This window comes from Antrostomus carolinensis, unplaced genomic scaffold (assembly GCF_000700745.2).
Source record: "Antrostomus carolinensis isolate BGI_N321 unplaced genomic scaffold, ASM70074v2 scaffold12253, whole genome shotgun sequence".
NCBI classification, from domain to species: Eukaryota; Metazoa; Chordata; class Aves; order Caprimulgiformes; family Caprimulgidae; genus Antrostomus; species Antrostomus carolinensis.
In genome coordinates, this window is record NW_010303193.1 from 1 (window position 1) to 13248 (window position 13248).

Here is a 13248-nt window from a genome sequence, read left to right on the forward strand (position 1 = left end):
CCCCGTCCGCCCCTGAGGGAAAGGAGAGGCTGCCACAAAGCCCCAAGCCAGGCATCCCGCCGCTGCCGGGTTTCGTGGGCGTCGAGGGGACGGGGAGGCACAAGGGCAGGGCGGGAGGGTGTCACGCCTCAACCATGAGGATGCTCTGGGCCCCTGCCTGCTGCGAGGGGAAAGCTGGAGCGTCTGCCCCTCGGAAGCGCACAAAGCGGGGTACGAGGCTGTGTGCCGCGGGGTGCATCAGAGACAGAGCTGGTGTCTCGGGAAACAAGTAGGAAGAAAATCACAGAATCGTAGAATGGCTTGGGTTGGAAAGGACCTTAAAGATCACCGAGTTCCAACCCCCCTGCTGTGATTGTTGTAATCCTGGGAAGGAAAAAGCGGAAGACAAGAATTAAAAGAAATCTTCAGGGATTGAATGAAGCGCTTTGTGCAATTGAAACCACGTTTGCTCAGCTCTTTGGAACACAGGCATTTCCTAAAAGTCAGCCTTGCTCGTAAAATATAATAAGGGATTTAAAACTCAGACACTTCATTTCCAGTGCATGGAAAGATTCCAAATGCTTTTGTCCTGGATGTTCCTTGGTACAAGCTCCAAACAGCTCTGCCTGACCCGAATTTCTTCTTTTTCCTCCAGCCAACAAATAAAGTGGTGTTGTCTGCTGATGTTCCAAGCACTGCATTACTGATCACAATGTCTTTAACACTGTGGGCTTGGGCAGACTTTGAGCTTGATTCACTCCTCCCACCAAGCAGCATAAATCTGAACTGGCCGCTGAAGTCAGCGTTGATTCATACCCCTCTGCATGCTGGGATGAGATGGTCGGGCTGGCATGGTCATGGTCCAGGTTGTCAGCGATACGTATGCTTGTTCTTTATGTGGGGTAGTGATTCCTGCTCCGATATATAAACCCTGGTGTGGTTTATCTCATTCTTGAACAAGTGCTTGAGGTAGAAATAAAGGGGCAGGGAGAGGGCAGAACTTCTTGTTTCAGCATTGTGACCAGCTTACACTAGTCTCTATGGCTTGCAGATCTCTTTGGTGTTATGAGATGGCAAAGCACATGCTGGACTTGATTTTCTTCCCAACTCTGAAGCACATGACTTTTACTGGTGATAACCCTAGTGACTGATAAAGCATCTGGTGGAAGTCATGCCAGTGGCTCCAGTGTGCCAGAATGCCACCTGCTGGGGCATCCCAGAGAGCTTTACCTATGGCTTCTTCCTCAGTGCCAAAGCATGAGGCTGACTTGGTGAGGCATGTGCTGAAGCTGAGTAGGAGGAAAAATGTTTTGAAATCTGCTTGGCTAAATCATTTGGTGTCAGTTACTGGTTCCTGATCAGTGGAGAGTGCTGAAGAAGAGTTGTGTTGAGTTCCTCCAGTGCTGTATGGCAGCAAAACTCCCTGTCACAGTGATTAACTTCTTCAAGGGCAGAAGGGCCTGACATCCCCTGTGACTAATAAGCTCTTGCTGGCTAAGCCTGGGACCTCTGAGGTCAGAGGCTAGTTTGAGGACCACCTGGTCCTTATTAAGGCCAACACAGCTCAGGTGGGCAAATGAAGGGCAGGAGCAGTTTAGTTTGCTACAAAGTGGTGGTGGGTTGCTAAAGGTATGATGGTAATTTCTAGGTCAGAATATGAACAAGGGCAGAGTTGTTCCTTAAATGATGGTACAGCTTTTTTAATTAGCTTGTACTGCTGGGAATGTGGCACCCTGCAAAAGACAAGGTAATGCTGATCTGGATCGATGAGAGGAACTTTTACCTGTGAGAAGATGGCTTGTAATCCACTTGTACTGGTAGTTGGTGGAGGCTGAGCAAGTGGTGTGTGTGACTGCTCCATTTTTGCATCATCTGTTCTTAATCCCTAGTGTAGGAGAGAGTTTTCATCCCCTCCCCAAGGAGCTACACTTGATTGCTCTAATCATCTTGGTATTAGTCTCAAGGATCATATATGCAGCGCGGTAAGCAGCTGCTTACTGTATCGGTGAGGTTGTCCTCACTGGAACAAATACAGACTGCAGAGGTGCAGGGCTACATCTCTTCTGGGAGGAAAAGTCCTTGTAGAAAGCTGGCTTGTATGCAAGGGGGGCAGTTTTGGAACCTAAGAGGTCCCTTGGTTGCACTCTGCCACCTCTGGCTTTTGGCTTGAGTTCTGGGAAGGATGTAGGCTCCTGGTTTGAAAGGATTTTGCAGTCCTTTATGCGATCTGTGATCTTGGAGATACTTGCAGATCTTAATGATTTAAACCTCTCACCAACTTTGAGGGCTCTAGTCTGCCAGCTTCATCCATGCTAAGTAACAGCATACGTGCAGGGTGAGCTAGCAGAAAATGGCTTTCTGGTCATTAAATAAGACACAGTGGAGTCAGGCAAGACAAGTTTCATACAGGATGTCTGTGGTGAACCGAGACTACAGCATTTCCAGCCACAGGATGACGGTCTCCAGCTCTGCCACAAGGTCTTGCACTGCAGCGGCTCTGCTGTCTTTGGAGCTGCCACTGCTTGGTAATACTGATACTGGGTCAAGACCCTTTCATCTGCCTGGTCTCTGAATTTCATGCACTTTATAAATTCATAGTGTATAGTGCTGTGTGTGTTTCCTCTCGGCGTCTCTGGCATCCTACTACAAACCATTGCTGGCTGCTATGCTGGGATGTGCACCGGTAACTCGAGGGCTGCAGCCTCAACCACAACAACGTTGCGCTTTCCTTTGCTTGTGCTTTCCTTTGCTTGTGGTACTTTGCAGCCCTGGCTTCTGCTGTGTGCTGACTGGGTGCCCAGGATCGGTGCTTCTGCAGCTAGGGCTGGAATTTTGAGGGGAAAAAATGGGTTTTGTTTGAAGGGAGTAGGAGTGGTGGTGGCTCTCTGGCACGTGGCCCGGCTGGCAGCATGGTGCCATGTACTGCCCACCCTGCACTGGGAGGAGGAGAGAAGTGCACTGTCCTGCGTGGGGGAAATCCAGTGGCCACTTCTCCCTCGTTGTCTGAGATCTGGAGGGACATGTGTCTCCTGGGTCGGCATCTGCCACGGTAATTTTGACAGATGATGGGATATGCACCAACCATTGGGAAAACCCTGGTTCTCTTTACCTGAGCCTGCTCTGGTGGCTGACACCTTGGAGACAGGAAGCACCTTGACTGGAGGTCCAAACCTTACCCCTATGGCAAAAGGGTGGCTGCTGTGGTTACAGCAAGGGCTGCATCCCTCTGCACTGGTGGGGTCCCTATGGGATGCCGTCCCACCCCACAGCTGGGCGAGGGCAGAGGCCTCCATTTTATGGAGGGCTTGGAGAGGAGAGCTATCCCCGGAGCTGCTCTGCAGCAGCCAGGCCTCTCTCTGGCTGGGACTCCCATTGCCTTGCCGTGTTGTGTATGTATGATATATGCACCTAGAGTTTTTTATCTTTGAAGAAAAGGAATTTTTATAGCGGAGCAGGAAAAAAAAACTACCCCTGGAAAGACTGGGCAGGCCTGCCTTATTCCCCTCTTTCAGCCCCTTGCTGCTCCATAAACTCGAGCCCCGTCTGGTGTGTTGAGTCCTGGCCTGCCCATAGTGCCGGGGGCCAGGTGAACAGCGCATCCAGACCAAAGGGGCTGGGGGCGGAAGGAACTTGTGAAACTGAAAAATTGCCTCTAATGAAGAGGTTAGGTGTGGAAATTGTGATTAAGAAGTGTTAATGAGCCTTCCTTGTAACTCCCACTTGTTTGGAGAGAAAACCCGTGTGTGTGTGTGGCTGTCTCCCGTGCGGCGCCGGGGATGGCGGCAGCATGCTGGAGGCCCGGCCATCTGTCTCCTTCCCACTTCAAATACGCTTCTGTGTGCCAGTAACGTAGGAGTCTCTATTTTGGGGTTTTTCTTCCCCTTCTTTGAGGTGTATTTACTATTTGACACATGTAGTAACTAGCTACATGTAGTAAATCCTGGGTTTGGTTGTTTTGGGATTATTGGTGCTTACTCTCTGAAAGCAAACACACGATCTCTCTGTTGTAGTGGAGGTGGGAACCAGAGGGGGAAGTCTGTGTGGCAGAAATGGCCCTGTACCACCTGAGCTTGCTTTTCTTCTGAATTAATTGCTGACTTGAAATGTCTACAGAGCACTGATATTTCATTTTAAAAACCTCCAGCTATCATAACTGTGTCATGGGCCCACAGATGCCGCACGCTTTCCTTCGTGCCTTGAGTCATGGCTGCCCAAGTTGCTGGTTCCTGAATTTGGTCTGCATTAATATTTAAATAAACTGTTTCCTTCATTGTGTTTGTGAGAATTTTACTGACTTTTTGTAGTCACGCTGCCCATTTTAACATATACTGACCTTGTATTTTGCAGTCTCACCCCTAAAACAAGGGGACTTGGGACAAGGCCCTGCCCCATTCCTGCGTGATTACGGACTCAGGAGCCACATAGCTGTTGGGATTAAATATGGATTGAGGGCCCGGCCTAAAGTGCTTAGGCACAAGCAGATGTCTTATGGGATTTTGGAAAAATCCCATTATGGTGCCAGTCTATATCTGTAAATGTCTTAATATCATTAAATATCTGGGTCCCAGGTGGTCTTCTAGGTACCATGTGCTTCCTGCCCACCAAGAGTGCTGCTCACAAGCAGCAGATGGGAAATTACACAGCCTGGGATCCTTGTTTCCTTTTGTCTTTCTCTCATGGTAGAAGAAACCAAAAATTAGACTCGAAATGGCTTCCTGGGGAAGGGAGGACAGCAGAGCCAGAGCTGAGACTCTGCTCATCCAAACTGCCCTGTGCTACAGGGGAAAAATGGGAAGCGTTGCCCTTCCGTGTTGGACTGCCTGCCCACGTAGGGCAGTGTTTGAGGGACACTAGTGACTGGGACAAGCAGCCTGCTATAACTGGGGCCTGTGCTGGCAGGGATGGGGCCAGCTGCAGTGCACAGGCAGCCCCCATTGTCAGTGGGATGACTTTGCGTGATGCTTGAGTTCACATGGGGTTTAAGCCATCTGTGCTGCTACGTTACATTGCACTAAGCGCATGTTGCTGTCCAAGTAAATCACTTATCCGCTCTGCAGGGAGCGGTAACTGTCTAACCTCTTTATCTTTTTTTGTATCCAGCCCTCAGTGCCGCCGGTGCCAAACTACAAGCTCTCCATGTCGATCCCGGAATGGCTCCAGGCAATACAGACCTACATGAAGATGCTGCAGTATCCTTCTCCAGCACGTGGTCTCTGGAGAGAAGGCTGGCTCGTGCCCAGCATGAACAGGGGGTTTATGAAAGTACTAGCTGGTTGTGAAGTCTTGGGATAATTGGGGGGGTGAAAGGATGCCTTTACAGATCTGTGATAGAACCTGCAGCACTGAGCTTGTCACAGCAATCCTCTGGGAGGTATAATTAATGTTAAATGATACTGAAGAATTTAACTGAAGTGACATTGGTGGGAGTAGAAATGCTTATTTTGAAGTTGGTTTATGAGGATGTTATGATTGGATCCTGATGCCTGGAGACATAATATGGCATCTCGTCATAAAGCGACTAAGGGAGAGCTGGCGTTGTGGCAAAGCCTTTCTCCCTCTGTCCTGGCAGCCTCTGTGGGCTTCTTGAGGACTGCCTACGTGCCCAGCTTGCATGTAGGTGCTTGTCATTAGGGTGGAGGGCACAAGCAGCTGTCCTGACCCCAAGGCAGGCAGGCAGGCTTGCCCGTGGCACAGGAACTGACCAAAGGAATCTCCCCTTCCAGATCTCCCACCTCACTTGGGGCATTCCTCAGAGATGTACACATCTATCCAGCCTCCCTGTTGTTGCCCTTTGCCTCATACCCGACCATTTCCATTGCTGATGGATAGTGTTGGAGGAGATGTTTGCTGGCCCAGATGCTGTTCTTCTCTCTGTTTTCCTTTTTTCTAAACTCTCCCTTTTTGTGTGTGTACATGTGTGTGGGGAGTAGGAAGCAGTGGGGATGAGGAATGAATGTTAAGTTCTGGTAAGGATTAAGAAAGGATATGGGTGGCAGCTGGAAGAGCATCCAAAAATAGCAGGCGTGGGTAGCCTGCTGGGGAGCAGTGGTTGGGATCAAGGCGGTAGCAGGGGCTGGAGCTGCAGCAGCTGCCATGGGGAGGGAGGCTGGGGCCAGTCTGCTCTGCAGGGGGATGGTGCATTTCTCTGCTGCATGTCAGCTGCTTGGGCAGGATGAGAGGCTTGCTGCTTAGTGAGGTTGTGCCAGAGAGGAGACCAGGTCACACAGAGCTCCAAAAACTATATTCCCACCCCACCCCCCTGCCAGAGGTCTTGAAATCCTGTATGCTGCTACGTAGCAGGAGCAGGCCTTAGGCACGGGGTTTGGATCTGTGTTCAGAAAAGCTTCAAAGTGCGCTGGGGAACAGGATCTGGGCTTCCTTTGAGGGCTGAAAGAGGCTGTATGCTTTGTTGAGAGCACTCTGAAAGGGTTTGAAGGCAGGAGGGAAGGAAAGCCTTGTTTCTGGAGAACTCTGAACTCTATTTGAAGTAAGTTCAGAGCATCCTGGTGTGAGCTGGAGTTTTATTTAGACCGTGGTTATACAGCCAGCAGCTGTGCTATTTATGACCCTTTGCCTCCATGGCATCACCTGTTTCTGCCCTGGTATCACCACTACAGTTTTGCTGGTGTGAATGTTCTCATGGCCTTGTTGGGAACTAGGCTGGGGAATGGATTTTGCTGGCAAAATAGCCTAGCAAAAATGAGTGGAGGGTGTGATTTTTTTTGTCTGTTTGTTTTACTGGATAGATCAGCTTCCTGGTCTGATTTACTGCATTGCTGTTGAACAGCTATGCTCAAGGGGCAGGGAAGAGGCTGCTTCTGGTGGTGCTGCTGCTTCATGGTAGCTTGCACTCCTAGGCAAGTGGTGCTGAGGTTTGGTTGATGGATGACTATCTGCAGGCATCCTTTGTGATGAACTTTTCTCCTATGCTTGTAGTGTTAACTAATGTTCTTGAGTTACACTTAGCTGGTTATTTCCATTTCAAGTGCATTGTATTTTTTTAGAGATTGATTTATATTTCTTCGATGTAAATGGTTGCACCTGACATGCTTTTGGTTTACAGGTCATATGTGAGCTATGTGACTGACTGAGTTAAAAACTTAGAAAGGAAATAAATTATTTCAGACCATGAATGAGGTTGATTGGTTTGGATAGACTATAAAAGCTTTCTCTTGTCAAAATGGGAGACTTTTTTTTTCAAACTTGTAGCCTAATAGCGAGTGGGACCTAGGCGAAAAGACAATTCAGAATCTTCAAATGCCAAATTTAAGTGTTGTTTTAGACAATCAACCTTTTTGCTTGAATCTCTACCTAATGCCAGTTAATAGATAAAAAGACAAGTGAAAAAATTGCTTTATTTCACATGCCAGGGTTTCACCTCTGTTGAGAGTCAGTGGTTTTTACTGCTTGTTCTATGTTTCATCAGGAAATCAGAACTGAAATTCACCTTTTGAGCTTTGTTATTTTATTGTTTGACTGTTCATGTTACTTTCCTTTAACAGACAAAATTCAGATACAATCACACAGGAACACAGTTCTTTGAGATTAGAAAAACCAGACCTCTAAGTGGGTAAGTGTCTCTGGAAGTGGTCTAGTGCCCTTGTCCCACAGAAATGCCCGAGGTGATCATCTGGCATGAAGCACTAGTAGCACCATGGCATGAGAGGGCTGTCTCCCCCCTTGCTGTGGCTGCTCTGGCATGGCCAGAACTGTATATGTTGCTGCCTTTGCAAGGAGGGTCCCAGCTTGCTGCCAGGTAGCAAATGTACCCATCAAAAGCCAGCAAGTGGAAGGGCTGGTCTTGCTCAGCATCCACGTGGGAACTGCAGAGCTGCAAGCCAAAGCTGAATGCACAGGGCTGGGAAACCTCTCAGGTCTCACTTTTTGGTGCTGGGTTGGGAGGACTGGGCTGTTTTTGTGGAAACTATGTAAGTCTTGATATTCTGGTTGCTCTGTAATAGCCTTTGATGGTAGGAAGAGATCAACCATGCAAAACACTGCAGGAATTTTGACGTTGTCTCAGGCGCAATCCTTTCCCCTGGAGGATCACAGTGGACCATTTAAGTCATGGCCTTGCTTCTCCTGTTGCTGCTCATCTTGCTGTTCCTTCCTCGTGGTGGACTTGTGCTGGTTGGCAATGAGTTGTGCAGGACAAGTAGGAAGATGTGCGCAGGGAGCCTGGCGGCAGAGAGCTGGGATCCCTTGCATGCAAGAACTGTGTCATACTTAGAACAGCTCTTTAACAGGACCCAGTGAATTAGCAGGTTAGGGTGGGAAGTGTCGTTAACAACATTATGCCTTTATTTTAGGGTGAAATTCAGATAAGCAGAATATGATTACTCCTGTAGAGTGGCCTGTCTCTAGCTCTCCCTAGCTGTCTGTCATTAATCTGATAGTCCCTCACTGTAAATTCTAGTTCCCATCCCAGCTCTGGGCTTCAGGTTTTCATCTTGCTGACAGGATTCTTTCCCACTTCCTTTCTCTATATAATGTTAACTGCACCGGTGGAACTAGTTCAGAAGAAATCTTGTGCTGTAAAAGATAAAAGGGTTTATAGAAGCTTAAACCAGCTTTGAGGCTGGTCACTCGTTTTTAAATTTGTCCCATTACTTTTTTCCAAAGAAGTGGAGGATGAAAACTAATTGTGCTCAGCCCTCATCAGTCAAAAGGTCTGTGTCCTCCTGGACTGGATGGAAGCCTGGCTTATGAGTGTGGTACTGTTTTGCCAATTGACAGGGCTGGCAAAAGGGACACAGACACCAACAGAATACTAGAAACAAACTTGTTTTAGTCTGGTTTAAAACAGGGAAAAAGAAGCATAAGCAAGGTATGGAGTTAAACAGGGTAATGCACCTAATCACTACTACATAAGAGAAAGCATAGTGATTAAGAAAGATACATCATCAGTTGCCCAAATATTTATCATCCAGATCCTGTACATCAGCTGGGGAGCCCCATCACAGCAAAGGATTTGGAGAGCCTTTCCCCAGCAGTTGGGAAGTCCTACAGAGTGTGTCCACTCGTAGGTGAGGTCTCCATCTTTGTCATGAGAGGCTCCTGCTTTTATACCATCTAACAAACAAATCACGCAGACAGAAAGGCACGGTGACATCTGGTGGGGGAGTTTCACTTCACAAGGGCACATCCTGGATTTGGCCAGGGTCCGAGATATGTCCGAGAAGCTGCTGTTTTGGTGTTCTGCACCTGGCTTGGGATTGTAGGAGGAAAAGTCTCACAGTCTTATTTCATGCTGATATGATACAGACTGGGAAAGGAATCTCACGGTCGCATTTCATGCTACTATAATACAGGTTGGGAAGTTCACTCAAAAGTCAGCTTTAAGTTAAGGCTTATAATTTAAGCCTTTGTATATCAGGTACCCTTTCCTGGAAGGGAACCAGTACAGTGCTTACAGCTGGAGATGCATCTGTGGCTTTGGATTCTCTCCTAAGTGGTGCCATTTCCTCTGTTTACCTGCCTTAGTGTTTGCTTGAGAACTCATGTCTGACTTCTCTCCTTGTCCTATTGCTGTTAGGATTTCTGTGAGTGACTTGGTATGTGGTGGCAGGACTTCTGCAGAGTTAAGGACAGTGCCCCTGGAAATATTCCAACCCCTTGGGGCAGCTTGCCAGGCACCTGATGTATGCTGGACTTGCACAGTGTTAAGCCATAAGACCTGTGCTGCTTTGCTCCTGGACCTGATGGATGGGATTGCAGGAGTAGTGGAGCTGTTAGGAACTCCACCTAACTGCCCTGATCCTGTTGGACTGTTGTGGGGCTTGACTGCTTGCCCTGTCTTGGTTTCTCCAACATTGAGAAGGGGAATAATAACGCTGATCGCCCTGTAATGTTGAGGTGTCCCTAAAGGCTTTCCTTTCCTTTCCTTCATCTGGGGTATGAGGATATCTTCTCTTGCAGTTGTCCTTGGCGATTTGTTCTGTTGCCAGGCCAGTTTTCATCAGAGCTGAAAAATCACCCACATCTGCAAGTTTTTTCTTGGGAGGTGTGTTCCACTTGGCAAGAAATCTGTTTCCAGTGGGGTGACAACAGGCGTCTTGTGTGAGGTGACAAGCGCTGCTCTGAGCAAGTTTCCGTGGTGTGAGTGGGCTTGCTTGGTGCAAGACAAAGTTTGCATGTGCAGGTTGATCAGGCAAGATGCTGAGCACCTCCAGTTGCCACTGGCTCTTGGAATTTGAGGCTGTTCCCAGAGCTGTGATTTATTCATATTAAACATATTGCTTGTTTCATAATATGAGGGCTCAAAGCTAATGAAAGTATTATGAGATCTTTGGCAGCCTCTCTTCAAGAGAGCGGTGGCTGGACACAAAGAAGCTGAGCACTAGATAGAAATTGAATATTCATAAATTCATGTGAAAGTGTCCTAAAGCAGCTGGGGCATATTAATGAGTTTTTCTGTTATGGAGGGAGAACTAGGTATTATACAGATTTACTGTCAGCATTGGTGTGATGCATGAGAACATAAAAATGCCTGGCTGTGCTTAGGAAGAAGCATAAATTATCTATAGGAACTCATAACATTAAGGGACACAGGCTTACTGCAATTCGGATTAAACACTCCCTGGAAGTGTTCAAGGCCAGGCTGGATGAGGCTTTGAGCAACCTGGTCTAGTGGAAGGTGTCCCTGCTGATGGCAGGGGGTTTGGAACTAGATGATCTTTAAGGTCCCTTCCAACCCAAACCATTCTATGATTTACAATCTCTCTTTAAGAAAAAGCCACTGTTAGCTATCAACTTGCTTCTAGGCTGCCAGACACGCTGTGGATTTGTCTAGACTAGAGATAACACTTCTGAAAATGTTAGGTTACTGCTGGCGTAGCTGCATGAGTTGGGGTGGTAGAGATGTGATCCTGCAAGTTGCGTGTCGTGTTCCTGTGGCACTGGCAAACTGCATCTGAAAATGCATTTTATCTTGTCTGGATTTGCTGTTCTTGCCCAAAATCCAGATTTATAGGTGTAGCTACGGGCACCATAGGAATGCTTTGCTGGTGGATTATACAGGTGTCCTGACGCGGGGCAGTGTCCATCACGTAGAGTTGGTCACATACCCTTGTGTACTAGGCAGCTGAAGGGCACCCTGTGGGTGTGTGTATGCGAATGATACGAGTGTTTCAGACACACAGGGGGCTGGTTTTCCTTCTCCCCTACAGGATTATGGTGGCAAAACCTATGTTACAGCTTTTGTTGGAAAGACTTGACTGATAAAAAAGGGTACATTTAACTAACATAGACATTCTTTAAAACTTCCAAGCTTAGATCATGTCAGAGATTTAGGAAAAAAAAATGGATTTCTGGATAGCTAATAATATCTGTGACTTCAGTGCCAACAAACTTTTATTACTGGCTTTACAAGGAGCAGTAAGCTCTCTGCAAGCTTCTGTTCTAAAATGCAGGTATGAGCCACAGTGAGGAACAAATACCTTTGTCCTGCACAGAGTCCCTGGAGAGGCTGTAGATAGGTGCAGCAGCGTGTTGTTCCCTCAGGTTAAGTGCCAGCTAATCAGTGAGACCTCTGACTGAAGCAAAAACTGATGTTTGGGTAGGTTCTTGTGGCTTTGAGAAATTACAGCTCAGAAGCTGCTCTGTGGAGGTGGGAGACATTCAGTGACTGCAGATACAATGGGTAGTCAATTGCAATAAAAGAGCGCGATGGAAGCAGACACGTGGGAACGGTGCAACCAAATAACAGCGAGGAGGGGGGACGGCAAATCATACTGTTCCAACACACTGTGTTATTGAGGAGCCCTGGTGGGACTGTAAAGAAAAATGGGCTCATACCATTACCAGATAATGGACTGCAGAAGGCATCTGAGCATCTGCTTCTCTCGTGCACAAAGGGAGCATGTTACAGATAAGGTGCTACGTTCAGCATGTGGTAGAAGTGCATTTGCCATCAAAACAAACTGGTTTGGAGAAGATTCATGAGAGCAGTAGCTGCTCTGCTGATTTACCGTCTTTTACACCTATTGGTGCCTTTTGCTTCTCTCTTGGCTTCAATGGGAAGAATAAAACTGCCAGGAGCCTTAGAAAAACTTGTAAGAAGGAGATTTTATAGACCTCATGCATGTGCAGGGGCCTGGGGAAGGAGAACTTTGTGGAAAACACGCTGGAGGATCTCACTAATACAAATTTTACTGAAGTCTGTTGGAGTCTTTCTGGTGAGGGGGGTTAATGGGCAACCTCTCCTCCTAAGCATGGTCATCTCTGGAGTGACTCCAGTGTGATGGGTGCCAGCTGGTGTGATCCTCCAGTTTTGGGCATGCTAAAAGGTTTGAAGCTTTTTCTAACCTATATATGGGATTGGGTGCCCTAGAGAAAAACCTGGGAGCAAAAGGAATTCATGTTTCCCTTGAGATGTCTGCAGTCACTGCTGTTTTAAACAGCATCCAGAAGATGCAAAACCATCTCCTCTGTGGGCCTTCTCTTAGTGTGGAAAGCAAGGGAGATAATCCAGGTGGGCTCCTGAAAACATTGAAGGAAATTTGAGTCCATTTACAAGGAAATATCTCCGTCTGCCAAGGACTAGATCTTGAAGGAGGAGCATGCAGCCTGTTTGTTAGAGGCAAAAATGTTTGCTGTGGTCTGGAACAGAGATTTGCCTGGCAGACTTTAGACAGTTGTGTAGAAGCCACAAAGAGGGAAGCTGCATGATCCGTATTTTTGACTGTAGCAGTCTCCCCTAACTGCTCTCCTGGAAGAGGTGGGCTGCCCCATGCTCACTGAGGTCTGTGGAGAGGATGGCTTTGGGCTAGTTCCCAGCTAACCGTGATACAAAAAGTGCTGCTTTAGAGTATCCTGCGTGTGGAGGCTGTTCAGATAACTGGAAAGATTTAAAGAAAATCCTGGAAACAAGCCCTGCCCAGCTGGGGAATCAAAATGCTTGATGCTGTTTTTTAATTCTCCTCTCCTTAAATATTCATTCACAAGTTTAATGGCGCAGCCTTTCTGGTCATGAGTAACATCTGAGACAGCATCATAAGAATTCAGGAGTGAAAGAAAGGGAAAGGATGAATCAAAGAGCACTTGTAATTAGTTGTTTTCAGATGAGGTGGATGTTCTCTCAGAGAACTGACAAACAGTGTGGGGAGGATGGGTGCTTTTGTAAACTGGGGAAGGCAAGATATTAGCCTTTAAAAAAAGGGAAAAAGATAAGTCTAGGAACTATTTGAGTTTATCTGCAGCTTCAGGAAAAATGCTAGGGCAAATGATCAAGTGTGTGGAACATAACAAGGTGATAAGTGATAGGCAGCA

At 47.3% G+C, this 13248-nt stretch overlaps 1 protein-coding gene across 1 annotated transcript in view; it reads left to right on the top strand.

Moving 5' to 3' along the window:
* Nucleotides 1-5082: 5082 nt before the first annotated feature.
* VASH2 (vasohibin 2) overlaps nt 5083-13248 on the top strand; it is a 30189-nt gene continuing 22023 nt past the window's right edge. The window contains exons 1-2 of the mRNA XM_010164014.1: nt 5083-5168; nt 7493-7549. Coding sequence (XP_010162316.1) covers nt 5116-5168; nt 7493-7549 — 110 coding nt within the window. The 5' untranslated portion in view covers nt 5083-5115. The remainder of the gene's footprint in view (nt 5169-7492; nt 7550-13248) is intronic.